This window comes from Ornithodoros turicata, chromosome 9 (genome assembly GCF_037126465.1).
Source record: "Ornithodoros turicata isolate Travis chromosome 9, ASM3712646v1, whole genome shotgun sequence".
In the NCBI taxonomy this organism is placed as follows: Eukaryota; Metazoa; Arthropoda; class Arachnida; order Ixodida; family Argasidae; genus Ornithodoros; species Ornithodoros turicata.
In genome coordinates this window covers 36,693,477-36,712,019 of record NC_088209.1, presented here as the reverse complement: position 1 = coordinate 36,712,019, position 18,543 = coordinate 36,693,477, and the positions used below count along the sequence as shown (strand labels likewise).

The 18,543-nt window shown below is 46.1% G+C and overlaps 1 protein-coding gene across 1 annotated transcript; it reads right to left on the bottom strand.

Moving 5' to 3' along the window:
- Positions 1–1,589: 1,589 nt before the first annotated feature.
- LOC135368806 (cytochrome P450 4c3-like) lies at positions 1,590–11,781 on the bottom strand. The gene is made up of 11 exons (XM_064602323.1): positions 11,495–11,781; positions 11,293–11,405; positions 9,848–9,933; positions 9,585–9,772; positions 9,403–9,475; positions 7,306–7,432; positions 7,065–7,217; positions 3,122–3,295; positions 2,987–3,053; positions 2,457–2,633; positions 1,590–1,900 (listed from the first exon to the last, which is right to left on the bottom strand). Exons 1-11 carry the CDS (start codon positions 11,742–11,744, stop codon positions 1,731–1,733), a joined length of 1,578 nt encoding a protein of 525 aa, XP_064458393.1. The 5' UTR covers positions 11,745–11,781; the 3' UTR covers positions 1,590–1,730.
- Between the last annotated feature and the right edge of the window lie 6,762 nt (positions 11,782–18,543).

Genomic DNA, 18,543 nt, shown 5'->3' with positions numbered 1-18,543 from the left:
GCGAGTATTTCAGACGGAATATCATGCAGTATCGCAACTGCAACTGCCGATGTGTTGTTCCATAGTGCTTTTTCTACAGTATAACAGCAACCTTGTTTTTGGTTGAACGACAGGCTCCCATGCTTTTCGTGCAACTGTTCCATTGGTAAACCTGGTAACCTCGATGCATTTTACAAAGAGGACGGCCAAGTTAAGTGTACCATACTTGGTACTCTATGATGTATTCAACAAAGTTAAACCCCCCACTCCTTCCTGCTGTCCTCTCTCCATCTGTCCACGTCTGTACGACGCTCATAGTCACAGTTGCTTCGCGGCGCTAACATGAAATTTAAAAGGAACGTTAAACGTCCTTCGCTGGGATGGTCTGCACAGATCGCCACGTGCAGAACACTTCAAAGAACGCTCAGTTGTACGAAGATGTTCCACGGACCTATCGCTGTCGCACCGGTCAGGTTCCCTTGTCGCCTACCATACCTGCTGTCCATCTACTATATCTACCAACATACTTTGAGCATGCACTTCAGATGCAAAATATGCTTCATGTCCTCTAACACGTCGGTTTCATTATGCCCTCTCGGTCGCGGTCTTCGGCGAAGACGAAGTCCAATTTTGCGTGAGCCGTCTATTGCAAGCGCGGTGCCGTTCGTTAAAATGATGGCCGTTGTTTCGGGACCCTGCATGGATAATACATTATCTTAGTAAGGAAATACCCACTATGGGTTCATGTTGCCATGGTGACAAATTAGGGTGAGACTAACTTATTTCATTAAATCGGGCTGCCCCTTCGTCCATCGCCTCTTCGAGTGTGATGGTGTTTTACTTTCATATGAGGAAGCTTGGGTTCTCCCTTTGAACAAAACTATAAAACAATGAAGCTTCCACGCGGTGGACTGCTTCTCGTCAGGTACAACACACACACACGCACGCACACACACGCACACACACACACACGCACACACACACACACACACACACACATAAAGATACGATGAAGAGATAGGGCTGATGTCGGCCAGCAGGCAGGCAGGTACAAAAATAACAGCAATGGAGTTACGTAATGGTGTTACCGATGGCACACACGTGAACATACGAACAGGGAGAGGGTACAGAATACAAATTAACAGAGGGATGACAAGTACTACGTGGCTGGAACAGGGTGGTCGCAAACCCGCGGACATAGTACAAGGGATAATAGAAGGAATGCAGAGACTGGACATGATTCAGAAAAAAAAAAAGTGAAACTTGAAAATTTGACTAAGCTTTGACTGGTCCGACTACATTCTTTGAACTCTTTCTATATTGTAATTTGACTATATCCTTCCATTCTGTGGCTAATAGCATTAAATTTTTAGCCTTAAAAAAACAGAAAAAACATATTATATTAGCAATAAGCAGGAACCTACCAAAGTTATCACGGTTCCTCAGCCCCCTCCCCCAACAACATGTTCGCGGAGGGGGAACTGCTGGAACTGCTGTACTAACTCTGTACTCGTACTACCTACTGTAACCTCATATCCTGGGTGGCCAAATGATTGCTCTCGTTGAAGCGTAAACGGTTTCAAACGGGTCGCAGTCTCAAATATCTCAAAACATGTTTTAATAGCGCAGATAAAAAAAGCATGTGTCAGCGCCATCAGTGAAATGTACAGAGAGTGAGGTGATGTGTACAAGACGATGCTAGGAATACGTATACTCGATGCAGAAGAGTCAGATGAAATAATTTAAAATATCTACGTTGCTTTGTCACGAGGAATAAACTTGACGAGAAGCTTATCCATAGGTCGAAGCATCAATTCCATGTCGATTTTGATGTCTTCGGTTGGCACTTTGGAAATAACACGAAAGTTACGAAGTATGTGGGAGAGCACAATCTTCTCTTCGGTCTTGGCGTAGTTCTGGCCTGCAAATCAAGGGGGCGCTGTAATTCGTGCAATCTGTTCTGTTAGAAGTGCCGCTCCGGACTTAAAAGTGCTATCTATTTTATTTACTATTATACACGAGCCTCACTGAGAGGCTCTGTGCACACACACACTCAAACACATATATATATATATATATGTGTGTGTGTGTGTACATATAAACGGCGGCAGTGAAAACTGCGCGCCTCAATCGATTTTCGAAATAAAACTTCGTAGTTTCGCATTCTCCAAGAGTGGATAAGGTCACGAGCTCACGTGCCTGTCTCCTAGGAACAGAGCACGCACCTCCTCGTTCTCCGCTCTCCGCCTCACGTTGGATGACTGCCAGCTGCGCTGGCGAGGAGTGGGAAAGCGACCTTGGAAAATCAACGTTGCTACGCGGATGGCTGACGTCACACGTGATGGCGGATTGTGACGTCACACTTCTCATAAATAAAAAATTCATTTTATGATTGTTTTTTGCAGAACACAGTTGGGCAGGACAATGGAGACGGGAGTTCGAAGTGGCACTTTTAAGCTCTAGGATGCGTTCCTTACCAAGGCAGTTCCTTAGACCTCCGGCGAAGGGAATGAACGCGAATGGGTGATGCTTGGCGCTGGTCTCTAGGAACCGTTCGGGGATGAAGTCGTTCGGATTCTCGTACACCTTTGGATTTCGGTGCAGGAAGTAAAGCAGGACCAGGCCGACTGTACCTTTGGGAATGGTGTGGCCGCCTGCGGAACATTGCCGTGCATCTTCATTAAAAAAAGTCTCGTTGGCCTTTCAACGCTTAAAAGGGGTATTTTTATAAGTAATAACGCCCTTTTCATTTCACAGGCTCAACGGAAAAGTGTAATGTATCATTGTCAACGCGGCGAAAATTGTGCAGCAAAATTGCAAGTGCAAAATTTCAGCAGCTTCGAAAATTGCAAAGCACACATCTGAAGCAGTGTTTTAAATGGAATACACCCCCAAAAATGGTGTTTTCTCTTTTAAATTGTGCTTTTTCTGGAATACACCATTTCGAAAGGTATTTTTACGAAACGTCTGCAGTGTGATGTGTTTCGCCGTTGTTCGTATTGCTTACCAATAGTGGTATCTGTCCGAAAATCCCTGCCTAGGATCGGCAGTGGCGGGAAAAGCCTTAGAGTTTCCTGCGCATGCAAATCAATGTTCACAATATTATCAGCATGCTAGAGGGGTCTGCTGCGCCTTTATTCACCTTGATAACGCACTCCAAGTACTTGAGTTCTTTAGCGTCTTCCTTCGTAACTGGGCGATCCTTATCATCCCCGAAGACAACGTCGAGTTCTTCGTGTACCTTTCGTTGCACTTCAGGATGTGAACCCAGGAGATGCAACGCATACGACATGGATAGCGATGTCGTCTCGAAACCCTGCGCACAAATATTCATTTTTTTACAACCTGCTATGAACATACAACCTCGAGGAACCGTAAAAAAAAAAAAAAGGGGGGGGGCATTTTCCTTGGGAAGCGCGCATTTCCTGAGCGGCGGCGGCGATCTCTCGCTGATCCTTCGAGCGCGTTGTGACGTCACATCATCCTGCGTTTCCAGTGGCTACCGAGAATCGTCTGCTGGCTAGGCGTCCAGTCATTGGCTCTGTGCCAACGCGAGGCGGGCGAGAGCATATACAACCTCAAAAGACAAGGAAGGATGTCGCATCTCACTATTGGGTGAATGACGTGACGTCACACACCGATAGCTGAGAAGGGGAGGAGCTTTTTAGACCCACGAGATTGAACTCTCTCTTGCGCACCAGGGTTGCTCGCTGCACTCGTACGTCTTGTGCTAAATATGCATCCCTAATTTCGACTCCCCCTGACTTTCTTCGGGCAATTCCATGCTCGCTTAGGGGGTCGCGCACATTCTATCCTTCTTTCCTTATCCTACCACGTAGTAGTATCACGTTACGAAGGAGTATCACGTTACGAATTAACGGCCCTCTCATGTGCTTTGTCTGTTATGAGACTACGCGATACAACCTGAACCTATCCTACAACCGGAATGAACCTGTACCCGAGAAACGTCATCATAACGTTGCTAGACAGACTGAAACCGAAACAAGTGGGAAGGGGAGGGCTGGGTTCCACGAATGGACCTAAACTCGCGTCCCTTCCAGGGACCGTAATCCACTCAAGACCGTGGCTCTCGGGCGCGACCTTGTACGCCTCTAGCTTCGAGCGTAGTTCAACTCTACCAAATTGCTGGCAGTGTCGAACACTATGGCGTCATTTGTTTACAAGCAGGGAGATGGCTGTTTTGAGCGAGTACCCATTCTACGAGGGTCGTAGAATTCCTGGGTATATTGTTGAAAGAACGTGCGTTTCAGTTAAAGCTGGAAGCGCTCTTCGAGAAAAGTCTTTCTCAGCCAAAGAAGCCTATAGGTAGCCTTCATCGTGTAGCCATCGTGTAGCCTTCAGCCAGTAGCGTTTCGGAGAGGCTAGCTGTGTAGTTAAAATTTCACACTTGGCGCGGTTCTACGAGACATGAGCAGAGGATGGCAACTCATCGAACTTAACATTCCGACGCTTGCTTTGCGCTCCGTTCAACGAGCTAATCAGAAGATTATTAAATCATCAAGGTTACATCTAAGGAACACATAAGGCACAGTTTCTTTCATCGTATTGAAGCCTGGTGTCATGTTCTTGCACCGAAATTATTATAAAACGTGTGGCGCCACCTATTTGTGATGTCAAGATCTGAACTTATTAAACTAAAGAATATACAACATATTACGTAGCATGCGACTCCGAAGCAACTCGTTACTTCTCCAAAGCAACTTGGGAACTTGTAACGAGTTCCTCTTGCTGAATAATTTCGCTCTCCGTGTTAGTTTGCGGATGATCAAACAAGAAGAGAGAACACGAAATGCAATTCTTTGTCGCCTTCCGTAGACATGCTTCTAAGGCCAACTGGAAATCTAACTTCCTCAAGCACTGGAAATCGCAGAAATCTACTAATCAAAACATTTTCGCGCAAATTTAACGATTGCTTCCGGGGCTATCCAGTTTTACTAGTATGTAATAGTCGAGGGTGTCGTTACCCCTTAGGGTTAAAAAGCAAGTGATGTGGTTGCAAAGGCCCATAGCGAAAAACACGAGACCAGAGACAAGAAAAACGCACACAAATAACGCCTCAGACCTTGTTCGATGTTTCCCCGCCGATTATATAATCTGAAACCATATCTGCACGAAGGTCATGGCTTTGTTCGTGTGGGTTTTCCTCGTCGTAACCACGTATTTTTCATTGCGCAACCGTCGGTTTATTAACTAAGGACGCGGTAGAGGAAATAGCCGCCCCTGGCGTTTGGGGATCTGTTTTTTTAAAATTCGGCACGTTACCCCTATAGTGCCCTTGAGCCGTCATCATCGCCACGTGAGGCCCCCTCGCGGTAAAGCTGGATTATAGACGTTGTGGACGCCAGGCGATGGGAGAGGTGTCTTTGGGGGCCTGAAGTAATGTCTGCTGGGTCTGGTTGCGGAGGCTCCAAGAACTCAGACTTGAGACGCGCCTTGTGGCCGAGTGGGAAATTGAAGGGTGAAACGGTAGTTGCGACTGATGTAAGTGCTCGGATGGAGGCTCGTCCGAGGATGGAAAGAAATCAACACGGAAGCGAAGTATAGTAGCATAAACAACCTCGGAAACTGTGCAGCCGACATCCTGTTTGATAGCCGAGCGGATGCCCAGGTGACGAAAAACAGGCCACGCTCAGGCTGATCCAAATCACTAATCGCCGCTAGTGATTTCTGCTTGCGTTCCCCGACGTCCAGATGCAGGTGTTGTGGGAGTGACGAGTGAACCGCCCGAATGGCTGACGGTATTAAGAGTGATTGAGGTCTGCTGTGCTAGTATAGCTGTGTGGCGCTGTAGCAATTGTCTCTAGCGAACCGGCGAAGGACAGCGTCATGTAGGGCTGACTGTCCAGCTCAAGGAACGCCGTTCAGTGACGCGAACCAGCAGTCCGGTGATCTGGGCAAGCTCTTCACGAAGTCGACTTGTCTCTGTGCTCTGACTTGGCTAGCCCAGGCAATGCAGCCGCTGTCCGTTCAGTGATATCCCACTGCAGGTGTCTTTTCATCAACTGCCATCCATTACGAGGCCTGCTGTTCATGTCAGTTCCGTAAGTGGCAGCTCATCTGTTGCCAATGCGACTCGTAAATTGGTAGAAGACCTCGGACGAAGTGTTCATTGAAAACGGCAGGGTCAAGAACTTTTGTTGCCTAGGGCGTGCTACGAAGACCAGAGGAGCTCTATTGGGCGACGGCCTGAGTGTTGTTCCGCGCGAAGCACTCGTTGTAAACGACGCTGCTCTCTCGCCGTCAGCTGCTTAACGAGGGTGGCTCTGAGAACTGAATATGCCCGGCCTGTAGGGTTCGGCAACAAAATGTCGCGAACAACTTGGACGATCAACAGGCGACAAGAGTTTCTATGACGTGTTCGTGCTAGGGAGCTTCCGGGGTTGCGTGACGTGTGCTCAAATATGTCCCTACCTGCACAAACCAGCGTTCGGGGTCGCATGCCCAGAAGGGAGGAAGGTGAGATTGGTCGGCTGACCACTCTCATCTCATACGAAGAAGAAGAAGAAGAAGGACGTCCGCCGAGTCGTTCCATGTTTGGGTGTTCGCTCGCAGCTGTTCTAGTAAGGTTAGACGTGGCTCATTTGAAGAGGACTGGGAGGTGCGTTCAATGTCCGGGTCACGAGTTTGAGTCGTAATCGGAACGGCTTATTAACTGAGGACGCACCAGACAGGATAGTCGTCGCCGGTGACTGACTGGGTCTACGCTGGTGTCACCTCGTTCGTGCTTCCGATGTCGGTTGTGGTGGCGGTGAAAAGGCCCGCCGTTGTCGGCCTCACAAAGGTGGGCAAAGTCGCGACTAACGCCCTGGGGGAATGTGCGTCGTGGGACGACTTCTAAATGAACTGTGCCGACATATGTCTGAAAGCGTCTGAGAAAAACCCAGGAAAAACCTTAGACAGCACAGCCGGCACCGGGATTCAAAGCTTCGAATCTGGGCACCTCCCAACCTCGACATGGCGTGGCCGGCACGCTAGCCACTGAGATCGCTTGCGATATCGTCGTCGCTAAAGTCCTATTCATGTGTGCGTGAAGACAACTAATCTAGTATAAATAAAGCTCGTACCCCAACAAATGCAGCAACGATTTCATCAACGAGGTCCACTTCCTGCAGGCTTCCGTCTTCCTTGAACATCCTCAGCATGACATCTATAAATCTATTGGTCTTGTTCTTCTGTCCTTCTGATTCTTCGTACTCGGCTACTTTCTTGCGCATAACCTAAGTGAGACACGGAAGTTTCACACTAGTTGCAAACGAAGACATCTCTACTCATTTCACTCAAGATGACGCGGGAAAGTGTACTTACGCCGGTATTGTAGCTCCTGATTTTATTGGCGTAGTGGTAAAAAGCTTTGGATTCCTTGCAAAGCCCGTACGTGATGTCGGACCACAAGAAAAAATTCAACATCCGCTGTACAACTCGAGTCCCGATTCTGAAAGTAGAAAATTAGCGTTGGCGACTTACTCTCAGGAGGATTGTGGGATTTTCGGCGGTTACCTCTGGAAACGTTTGCCGTCATGTAGGAAGGCTTTGGACAATTTTTAATAAAAGGATTTTTTTTCTGATTGAAATTGGAAAATTGCCAAGGGAGCCCCACTTTATTTATTTATTTATTTTTATTTACAGATATATAAAGTCCTCCGCAGATAACCGCAGACCCAACAAAAGCTATGCACAGTATCACAACAGAAATAGTCGAAAAAAATTAGTGAAAATTACGCTCCTGTCTGATTCATTGCAGAGAACAGCGCAAATTTGCGTTTGTGCAACTCCTGCCTCCGCCTTTATCGCAGCGAAGTGGAAAGAGCTACCCACTTTTCTGACGGTCAAGGGCCATGCCGCGCACCCCGTCATTATCAGTGGCTGGCGTCTGACGACAGACACGTTGATCAAGGCGAAAGGTGTGACTGTGGCGTGGGATGCTTTCTTCTTGCACCAGAGGGAGGGCATTTGCACGGAGCCAGCAGTTCCGCGAACGTAAATATCAGCGAGCGCGCTTCGCCCAGCGACGGAATTTCTGCTGTCAAGCTTATTACAGAAATTTTGTAAAAAAAAGCATGTGATTTCTGTTGGAGTCGTGTGTTACGGCCATAGGCTTCCGAGTTCAGGACGAAAAATGACGCCTTTGCCTGGCAATTTTTTTGAGTTCATTTATGCAAATTAACTTAATTAATAAGTGGCACAAATGCCGATGGCCTCAACCTGCGGGACCTGTGACACGAGCTTCGGGGTATCTTCATTTCTCCGTGTCTGTTCTTCTTCCTTTTTTCTTTTTTTTTTTTGTGTGTGAGTGTGTGTGATTTCTTTCTTTTTTGGTACGGGTGAACTTAGTAGTAGAACTACGTAGCAAGCCAGATAACCTAAACCTATTTTTAGGAATTGAGTGGCGTCCTCTCATGGAACACCCTGTATGTTGCAACATTGTTTTCCTTTGGCGCTACGCATAACAGAATGACACTGTGTTTGAGTACCATAGTTTGACACACAATGGACCTTTTTGACAACGCTTCTGCGCATGCTCTGTCACCCTGGCGGCGCCGAAGAGGGTTCTCTACATACTCAATAGATGGCGCCAATATGGCGACGGCTGTACTTTGGCGCGTGCCGATCGTGTTTCGCTGGACAGCCGCTATGATACGACGCGAGTGTGAAGAAGGTCCATTGGCCACGTGGTGAGAGGGAGGACAAGCAAAGACAATTGTACATAGAAGTTATTTCAACAGTAATTCCTTATTTTCGCGGTGGCAAACACGCTTTTATGACGCAATACCAGGCACGAAAGTACGTTAGTAAGAACATAGTATCAAACAATGGAAACATGCTAATGTAGGGGTTTTCTTTCCCCTGAATGCTGCCAACTGGAAAGTGCAGCAGAAGCATTACACTGAGCGCAGTGAAAGTGCAGTGAGCAAAAAGTGCATGGCGAGCGTAGCAAGAGAGAACTGGGAAGACAGGTAAAGGAGGTCACGTGTTTCGGGAAGTACTCCTTGATTCTGACGCCAAAGTTTTTTATGGGAGGTAACCCATGCAGCACAATGTACTGAAAGTCGAGTGCAATAGGGGTGGGCGGTATGTGTCTTATCAATGTTCTTCAGCTTCACGAGCCTGTTCAAGTCCATCCACCTACCCGTCCACCCCTATTGCACTCGACTTTCAGTACATTGTGCTGCTTGGGTAAGGATTAAATAGGCTGTTTGATTTTGTTTTCCCCTTCGGTTCCCAATGAAACAAGAGGTACCTAATAACGTATTTCCGGTTCGATTAATGCATCCTGAACGAACTGAAAATCAGTATTGCATCTGCAGCAAGCTATTAAAAGTGTCAGCTGTGTTCCTGGAATTCGCGTCCGGGATATCAAAAACACTTCAGACTTCTGCTGCTAGTACTCTATAAAACGCTTACACTTCCATTCCTCTGAGAAGGTCGTAGTGCTTTACCTCCTCTTCTTCATCCACGTTCAAGCCCATGGCAGTTTCTGTAAGATCGTATGTTGGTATCAACGACGCAGGCACCGAAACCGAGCTCGTCAATTGCGCCCACCAGTAAATGCCTTTAAAACTGAAGGCCTTGTCAGCATCACTCACCGAAAAATATCCCGAATCCTGCCGTTCGAATGACAGGCAGGAGGTCGACGTATTCGCCACCGTAGCCCTCAAGTTTCTGCACCAGCTTCGTAGAGCGACGATTCATGACCGGGTTGTAGTCGTCGAGTATCTTGAAATGGAAAGCGGGCGTGAAAGCCTTTCTTCGTACCCTCCACAGGGCCGTTTCCCTGAAGTAAGGAAGACAAGTTTTGTCTTGTGCACACTGAGATTTATTTTCACAGTAAAAACCGTATGACACTAACAGTGTTAATATGCCGTCGCCGTTCCAGGGCTTCATGAAGTCGTACAGGAAAGGTTTGTTCTGGTTATCGACTTTTGATAATATTCCCTGAAATGAGATAACGCTGGAAGTAACTGCGAGACAACTGTGTCGAGGAGCGCATTACAGGGACCATGAACAGATTAACGAGTCATTTTGAGTTCTCGATGGAGAATGGTTCTCAAGCATGCCTTTTATCTGAAACGCACGCGATTGTTGCCGTGTTACATTCCGCGCGGGCATAGTTCGAGCGATTCAAAGAAAAAAAAAAAGAAAGAAAGCGGCGAGCCTCCGCAAGACACGCCCATTACAAGCGATGTGACGTCACTTGCGTCAGTTGCTCTCTCCAAGCCAGTGGGGAAGGTCGCCTGCTTCTGCGTCACAATCAACTATAGTGTCTCCGTCGCGCCGGCAGCTTCCGTAGGCAAGTTTCAGCGTAGGGCGTAATGTTCGCGTTTGAGCCAGTATCAACAAAGCAGCAATGCAGCACACCAGATGCTATAAACTGCCATTTCCGGCATTCTGCAAGCGCAGATTGGTTGTATTGATTGGAAAGTGCTCAGTCTCCCGCCATATTTGGCCTCCATTGATTTTAGACGCTGTCCTGCAGCGTGAATTCGAAACGTCATTCAGCATAGCGACATCTTCACACAAGCACGAGCAAGAACGCCACTGCCATGCTTATGTATCGTAAAATCTTGCACACTGGAGCTAATGTTGCGCATATCTTAAGCATTCAACGTTCTGGTAGAAAGAAGCACCAACAACACGCGCTCTGTGCCTTGGCGAACTACCTGAAGGACATACGTTATGAAATGATCTTTTAAATCATTCAGTGCTTTTACACATCAGGAAGCGTCATAGAACAGCTCACCGCACCAGTGAGACCTACGTTTCCATTTGTGCTTTCTACTTCTATTCTAATCTATTCTATTTTATTCTGGTGCAATACGCGCGATTACAGAGATAAGCTTTCGAAATTGGAGTGACAGTAAGAATTCATTCAAGAGAGCTTTGGAGTAAACACATTATTATGCACAGACAAGTTTACGTTCTTATTACGAAGATATTCAAGGCGAGTATTTCCTCCGGTTTTTCTGAATGCGTTTTGCTTGTCGTTGTATTGTCGGCAGATGCAAGATTCGCGCGTACGCAATGTGCACATGTGCCTTTGTGAAACCAATTTCGCTTTCTCAAGAAGAATTTTGCCTGTCTCGTGATGCTCGGTGAAATAATAATAGTGCATCTGTCATCGTGTCGGCTGCCACTCTTTCTCAACGTGTGATTCAATGTACCCATTACACAGTAATTGACGTGAGTAAAGAACTAGACCCTTACGACATGTGCGCAGGCACGCTTTCCTCGCTAAATGTACAAGTCAAAATGCGTACAAATACAGGTGGCCATGTTACGTAATTGTTTTCTCACCTCTACTGTTTCGGGCGACCAGCCTAGAAGCATCGGGGTGGCACCGAAATAGATCACAGCTATGTCATCGTTCATCGCGCGCTGAAACATCCTTTTGAAGTAAATGAAAGATTCTACAAACGAAAAACGGAACGGGATACGCATGAGAGTTTGCAGTGTACATATTATACATCTAAATGGAAACTAAACGCTACCAACTTACTCGCAGAGTCCGTAAGGTCGCCATCCATTTTGGACGTCGTTTTCCACATCTCGTAGAGCGTCTTGAAGGACCATTGACCCAATGGCCGCGGCACTTTTCGTAGGTACCAGTATGTCCTTAAATGTCGGAACGCAGTTTTTGCATACAGTGCCAGCAAGAAGACAATTGAAGTCACCGCGATAAATGAGGCGTTTACGTCGACCCACTGGGAAGCATTGGGAAGTATCCTGGTGAGCATTAAGGATGACATGGTTGCCGCTCTATTGATGCCACTACGCACCGTTCCAAGCGACCCAGCAGCTGAGTGTGAGCGTGAGCAGATACACTGCCTTGCTTCAATGACGTCAAATTACCTCGTTTCTGTACACACCTTTCGTGCCCTTCGTGCGATGGACCTCGGACATTCGCTGAGTGAACTTCCTCCTGCCAGGTGTCGTTTAGAGGACACGTGTTTTCTTTTCCTCAAGCATTGAGAAACGACGACATAATAAGGAATTGCTAAACACGCTGTCTCTCATAGCATTGAATCGAATTAATTATGGAGGTCGGGGGTGGTTTCATCGTTGTTCAAGGTAACTGTGAGCATCACCTGATCAAAACTTAACAGTTTTCAAAACAACTCAAGTTCCTCCCAGACAGATCGGGATAGCACATTCACATTTCGACCACATGTTGACAGTGGCCGTGTCTTTGTTTGTTTGTTTTTTCGAACAAGGGCTTTCCTCTAGATCCTGATGGGGATCGGGATTTTTCGTTACCAGGTACCGTCACGAAGGGTTCAAATTGATTTGTATAAATACTGTTGGGTTATCAAATGCGTACCCTTCGCAATCACATAAAGGGCATTTGCAGGTATGTCAGCCGAGCTTATACATGCATTCAAATACAGATTCTTTGCTTATGCCACTGAAATACTTGTATAGAAAGGTCTAGCGGCTGAGGTTGTGACCTCCTCCTCCTCTAACTTCATGAAAAGTGGTCACGAATTCTTTCATGAGGATCATATGTAGCAATGCAGTTCTGATATGTAAATACAGGTAACGGCGTTTGTGTGTATACTGTATCGGATACTTATCCCTCTCATATAAGAGCCCTCCCAGTGACCGACATTATTAATAAATAGGCGTACATAAATAATAATAGAAATCGCGAGCTAATACAACGCACTGTCTTTCTGGTCTTTGCCCAGCCTTCTCTGTCTCTGTGTTAAGCTGGGTTACAGTAACAGGGCGCTGTGCCTAGCTTGCCGCACCCCAGCTACGATCCCCCATATCATCGAGGACTGTGAGCGGTACACGTGTGAACGCCGGGTATTTCGACGCCAACTTGAACTCCTCGACCATAGACCATTCAGCCTGTCCAAAGTACTTGGCCCATGGAGCTCTCCTGCGCATCAGTGCCGGGCTCTTCGCTCCCTTTTTGCTTTCCTGCAGGCCACTGGACTCCTCGAAGAGCTCTAAGCAGAACTCCGACCTGTCGTCGCTTCAATCTCATCATAATTCATCCTCTCATATTAACCACTGTGAAGTGGGGTAGTGTCCTGTGGCTACCACGGGGAAACATCCCATGTCATCATCACCTCTTCATTTATTGTTGTTGTTGTTGTTCTGTCTCCTACTTTACACGCATGTGCTTTATGACGTAAACAGCTAGACAAGACGGGCGTTTCAATTGCTACAACGTACCCAAAGCTCAGAAGACGCTCTCAGTACCTCTTGGTGATGTTTATGATGCCCAGAGTCCCTCCGTGAAATAATAGTTCACCGAAATTCGTACCCGATTACAGCAACAATAAATTAAGAAGAAGTGATGATGACATGGAATGTTTCCCCGTGAGTACTGATGATATACCCGATTACTGATAATTGAATTGTAATTGGAAATTCGCAGGGTATATCCCGGCGTTTCGGAATAATAAAAGTTCTCCTCTTTCTTCAGTCGCCATTTTCAGCATGGGCTATAGGCGTGCACTTAACCTTCCTCTCGTTGCTGTTCAAAACGAAGACACACATGCCTCCTGTCATGTCGTGCCATGTCGTCATGTCGCTGTCGTCGGCGAAGGTAGCACCACTCTTAAATTATTCATTTTTCGGCTATACGACGACGACGACGGCGATGAGACCATCATTCTTCATTAGCAACAACTACTACATGAATTATGGTGAGCTAGAAGCTCGCCATACACGAATGAGATGGGATTAGGTGCATTCTTCATTAAAGTTACGCTGTGGTACACGACAAGGTTTGCTACCTGATGTGGAATGAAGCTAAAATGTCCTTTTTTTTTCTTTAAATCAATCAATCAATTAAGTTTGTTGCCTCACACTATTAATTTCGGGTATTTTTTTTGTGAATATTGAATTTTCTTTGGTCGTGATAGAGTGAATACGATACGGGAATTTTGCTGGTTGCGCAAAACAGTGCACTTGGGAAATTGCCAACGTGGCTTCACAAAAGCTGGAAATTAACCTACAACAGCATAAAAACACTATCGACAGGTGTCCAAAGCAATGTAAAAATGTGCCGCGTTAATCACATATTCTTCACATGGTTATTCAAACATCCTGTAGATAGTATCGACCTATAACCGATCGTTCCGGTATCTCAAAAATTCTGCTCATTCTCAATCTCAGCTACGGCTATACATATAAGTGTATAAAATGCGCGGAATGCGGACATCAAAGAGCGCCCGGTTGAGTTTATGCCAGGACAAAAGCGCTGCCGGGTAGGGCAACTGCACATTTCTGCTGGTATGGCTGAACACAATGCCAAAAGATTGTTTTTATTATTTCTTCGCTCAAAACATGCATATTTTACATTTTCAGGTTCCTGCAGCGCTAACACCTTACATCCAACGCGTGGCCGATGTGTACAGCACTATTGTTATACTTTGAGGAATAGATGTCAGTTTGATCGATAAACTGAAAAAAAAAAAAAAAAGAAGGAAAACAGCAAGCTTTTGAGAGAAAACACATTGCCATGACGGTTAAACCCAAACAGCTGCGGCACCGTATCGAAGTAGTGTTCCCGATGTTTTCACCGCTTTGCGAACACCGCATATTTTCTTCTTCTTCTTCTTCTGGGTTCTTATTTTCCCTCTCTTATTTTTCCTCTTATACATTTTCCCGCTTGCGATATGCGAACAAAAAATGAGCTGCGCCATTAATCGCTGACCACTACACGACGTCAGTTTATACTCACAATAAGCGGGTAGTCGTGTACCTATACTTCCGTACGCGGAATAACATAAAGGACGACCGTCATCACTTCTGTAGGCCTGTCGTCTTCAGGAGCAACTCCGAACGACACGCAGGGGAAGACTAGTTGTTGACCGCGACACGTGTGCGAAGTTTGCGATGAATGACCCGTCCTTGAGCGGTTATGGAAAGGTAAACATGCTGCGCGCTCTATAATCTGGCTAAAATTACTCTACTTGGCGTCTCATAGGGTGAGAGCGTGAGCGCTGCTTGAAAACTTGTGGAGATCGCACGGAAATTCGAAGTATTTTCCTGCTTGATTCGCGTCATGCGTACGAATGTCTGTATTAAATATACTCTGATGAGAAATATGAGTCAGCGTTCTGTTGTTCGGCTTTTAGTATTTTTTTTATTATTAATTCCGTATTAGGGCTGCGAAGTGACTGTGGCTATGAGCCGTGTACATTTTCCGAAGTTCAATTGACAAAAATAAATTTCCTGCAATTAAAAATTGTCCAAAGCATTTCTAAATGGCAGAAACCCGCAAACTTCAAAATCGTGCGTGGAGTTGGTTTCGACGGTACCCCACATCACAAAATCTTTTACTCTTTATAAAGGCTTCTATTAGAAGTTAACTGTCAAGTATGTGAAAGCCTTGAAGAACAGGCTAACGCCCTTGAGAACCACTTTGAAAGCATTTCAAGCTCTTCCCACTAGAGTAAAAACAGTTTCTCAAAGTTAAAAAGAGGCCTGAGAAGCAAAAATTCCCTCTAGTATAGTGGTGATGGGCTTGCATATAACCAGCCCTTTACTTTGATAGAGCTGTCGAGAGGGTTATCGTCTCTAAAAGCAACTGCTCCAGGCCCAGACCGGGTGACATATTCTGCGCTAAGTCCGAAGAGTCCAAAAACTTATTGCTTACATTCTCTAATTAGGTCTGGGTAGAGGGTACACTTCCACCCGTGTGGAAAACGGCTACAGTTATTCCATTCGTGAAATCTGGGAAGGACGCTTCAAATCCAAGCAGTTATGGACCCATCGGTCTTACGAGCTGTCTTGGCAAGACGTTCGAGTGAATGGTTAATAACCGGCTTGTCCACTTTCTGGACGAGAACCAATGTCTAGCTCAGTTGCAACGCGGTTTTCGGTCTGGGCGTTCAGCGATGGATCATCTGATCCGTCTAGAGACGACCATCCGTGAGGCATTTATCTGTCTGTATTCTTTTATCTAGAAAAAGCCATGATACCACTTGGCGGCATTGTACACTGCTAGATCTCCACTGGAGATCCAAATGGGGAGAGGACAGCAGGAAGCAGTGGGGGAGAAATGGGGGGGTTAGTATGCGTCCTGGGCCGACTTCGGGGGGAACTGTGCCGACATTCGGCTAGAAAGTCTTCGGGAAAACCTCAGACAGCACAGCCGGTGGTAGGATTCGAACCCGTGTTACCTCCCAGTCTTCCCAGCACGGCCTTGGCTATACCACCAAAGGGCGGAATGCCTTAACCTGCTCGGCCAGGCCGCTGGTCCCTTTAATTGAGTCGTGAGGACTCCCGAAGGCTATAAGACTACCCTGTCCAGCAGTACTGCGATTCATTTACGCCTACATTGTAATTGCAGTCGTAAACGTTGCTGAGTCATGCCTCCACCCACGTCCTCATCCCGCGAAATGTGTTCCTGTAGCAAGAAATGTATTCGGCTTTTGAAGCAGGAAGCTCATAAGGAATCAGGCCGTTGTGCATGGCAGCAGCAAGACGTACACTCTAAGAAAGAAAGAGAAAAAAAAGAGAGAGAGAAGAAGGAGTAAGACGCCTAGTAATTGCAGCTTCTAGTCCCCTAAACTGCAATTACTCCCCATTTTAGTCCCCTAACGCCGAAATGTACTCCCCATGACTGCAAATAGTCACTGAACTTCGCATATGGTCTCCTGAGTGTAATAGTCTATATGTAAATATGTGCTCTTCGTGGATATCATGGAATAAGGCTATACGCTATACAACTTAGCTAATGGAGTAATTTCCCACCCACACAGAGGGAAAAAAATGCTAGAGGTTCTTTCTTGCGGAATTATCCCCTATCCATGTCGCAAGACTTTATATTTCTCCACATATCACGGTTGACGGTTTAATTCAAAGTATTTTCATTCATGCACACCAATTATGTACCTGTGACTCTTAGAACAGAGCGTGAAATGCAGTCCCCACTTTGTGACATTCATTTAGTCCTGTGCAGTTACTCCCTAAAGGGATTTATTTTTGTGGAAATGTATTTGGGCCCCAAAAGGACGAAAGTTATTCTCTTTTTTCTTCTTCTTAGAGTGCACTTGGAACTGAAGAGCATGCAATATTGCAACTAAAATTGCGAAGGTTTGACGTGGTATGCTTTGCGCACGGTCTGGCCATTATTGTCCATTGGATCGAACCCCGAATAACAAAACCCATCTCCGCAGCCAAAGGGACCGACCGCCCTTGACTTCTCCGGCGGCGTAGTGTGTCTGTGTCTTCATTGCTCTGCTGTAAGTCTATGAACGGTATACCTTGCACTCATCTCTGCAAGGGAATCTCGTAGAAAAGTAAGGGATCGAGAAAAAGGTGGCGCCACGTGCAAAAAACGATCCGTACGTCTCTCATTTCTCCCCTCTGGTTCCGTATGGCCATGCAATCCACGGATGTGGACTTTCTAGGTGGTTTCCTCGTTGAGTGCTTTTGGCAGCCACTCGCTTCATGTGTCATGTCTCAGACTCTTTCTCCCTCGATGTGTTGCGTAGCGTGTAGTTTTTTTTTTTTTTTTTTCCGCTGTGGGGAGCACCGCAGGGCAGCTGCTCAGTATGATCTCGGTTTCTCGGTAAATGTTGAATTACCAAGTACATTTACGGGAACTGATACCTTGCCTGCGGCATGTCTGAGTATAGGAATGCGTCAATGCGAATACGCGGAGTGGACTGCTTTGAGGGCATGTGGAGTTTCGGAGCCCAGCATATTTTGTTTCTCGAATCTGGCAGTAACGCTGGCGGCGAACTAGGAGACTGTGCAAATGTGAAGCAACAACAACAACTTTATTTTGGTGATAATAAGTGGCGTGTTTCATCGCCATATGCTATGTACTATCCCACACGTGATGCTTTATGCGGCATTTCATTATTTGAACTTCGTTTGTGTCCTGCGGGGAATTTTTAACCATGCTGTCGATATCAACTCGGCGCGGGTCAACAAGGACAACTATCGAGAGAAAAGTTTTAGTCCTGAGACAAATCTTGGGTCACTGCAAGAACATGGAACAGCTCAGGATATGATTTTCATTTCTCTCAAGCACTTCTACTCACCACCCTACCAAACCGTTTGTTTGGTTTGGAGTTTTCCATGCGAATACCCATTCTAAATCTGGTGAGGCCTGTAATTCATACCACTGTTGAAGCAGAGCAGAACCAATTCATTTTGTAAAGCACAAGCTAGTGCAATTTCGAAATTACTGAGGGCACTAGCAGAATTCACGAAAGTGGAGCTGCAGACATCTGCTTATTGATTCGCGGTAGTTAATAACTTTTTTTTTTAAATTAATCGGTGAAGCGAACGGCAGATGCGCGTCCCTAGATAGTAATATATCTTATCCTTCTTTCACCGTTTGTTTGCTTATCCTTTATTATTTATTTATTTCATAATTATTTTCTTTTTATTTAGGTTATTCTTCTTTCATTTTTTTTTTCTTTGCGGAATAGCAAGCCAACATCCCGTTTGGTTGACGTTTCCCGACATTTTTTTTCCCCTTTAGTGTAATAAATATATCCCCCCTCCCCCCCTAGATGGTCTATAAACTTAAATTTTCATCGATGGTTTGGAGTCATGCGAGTGCTGAAG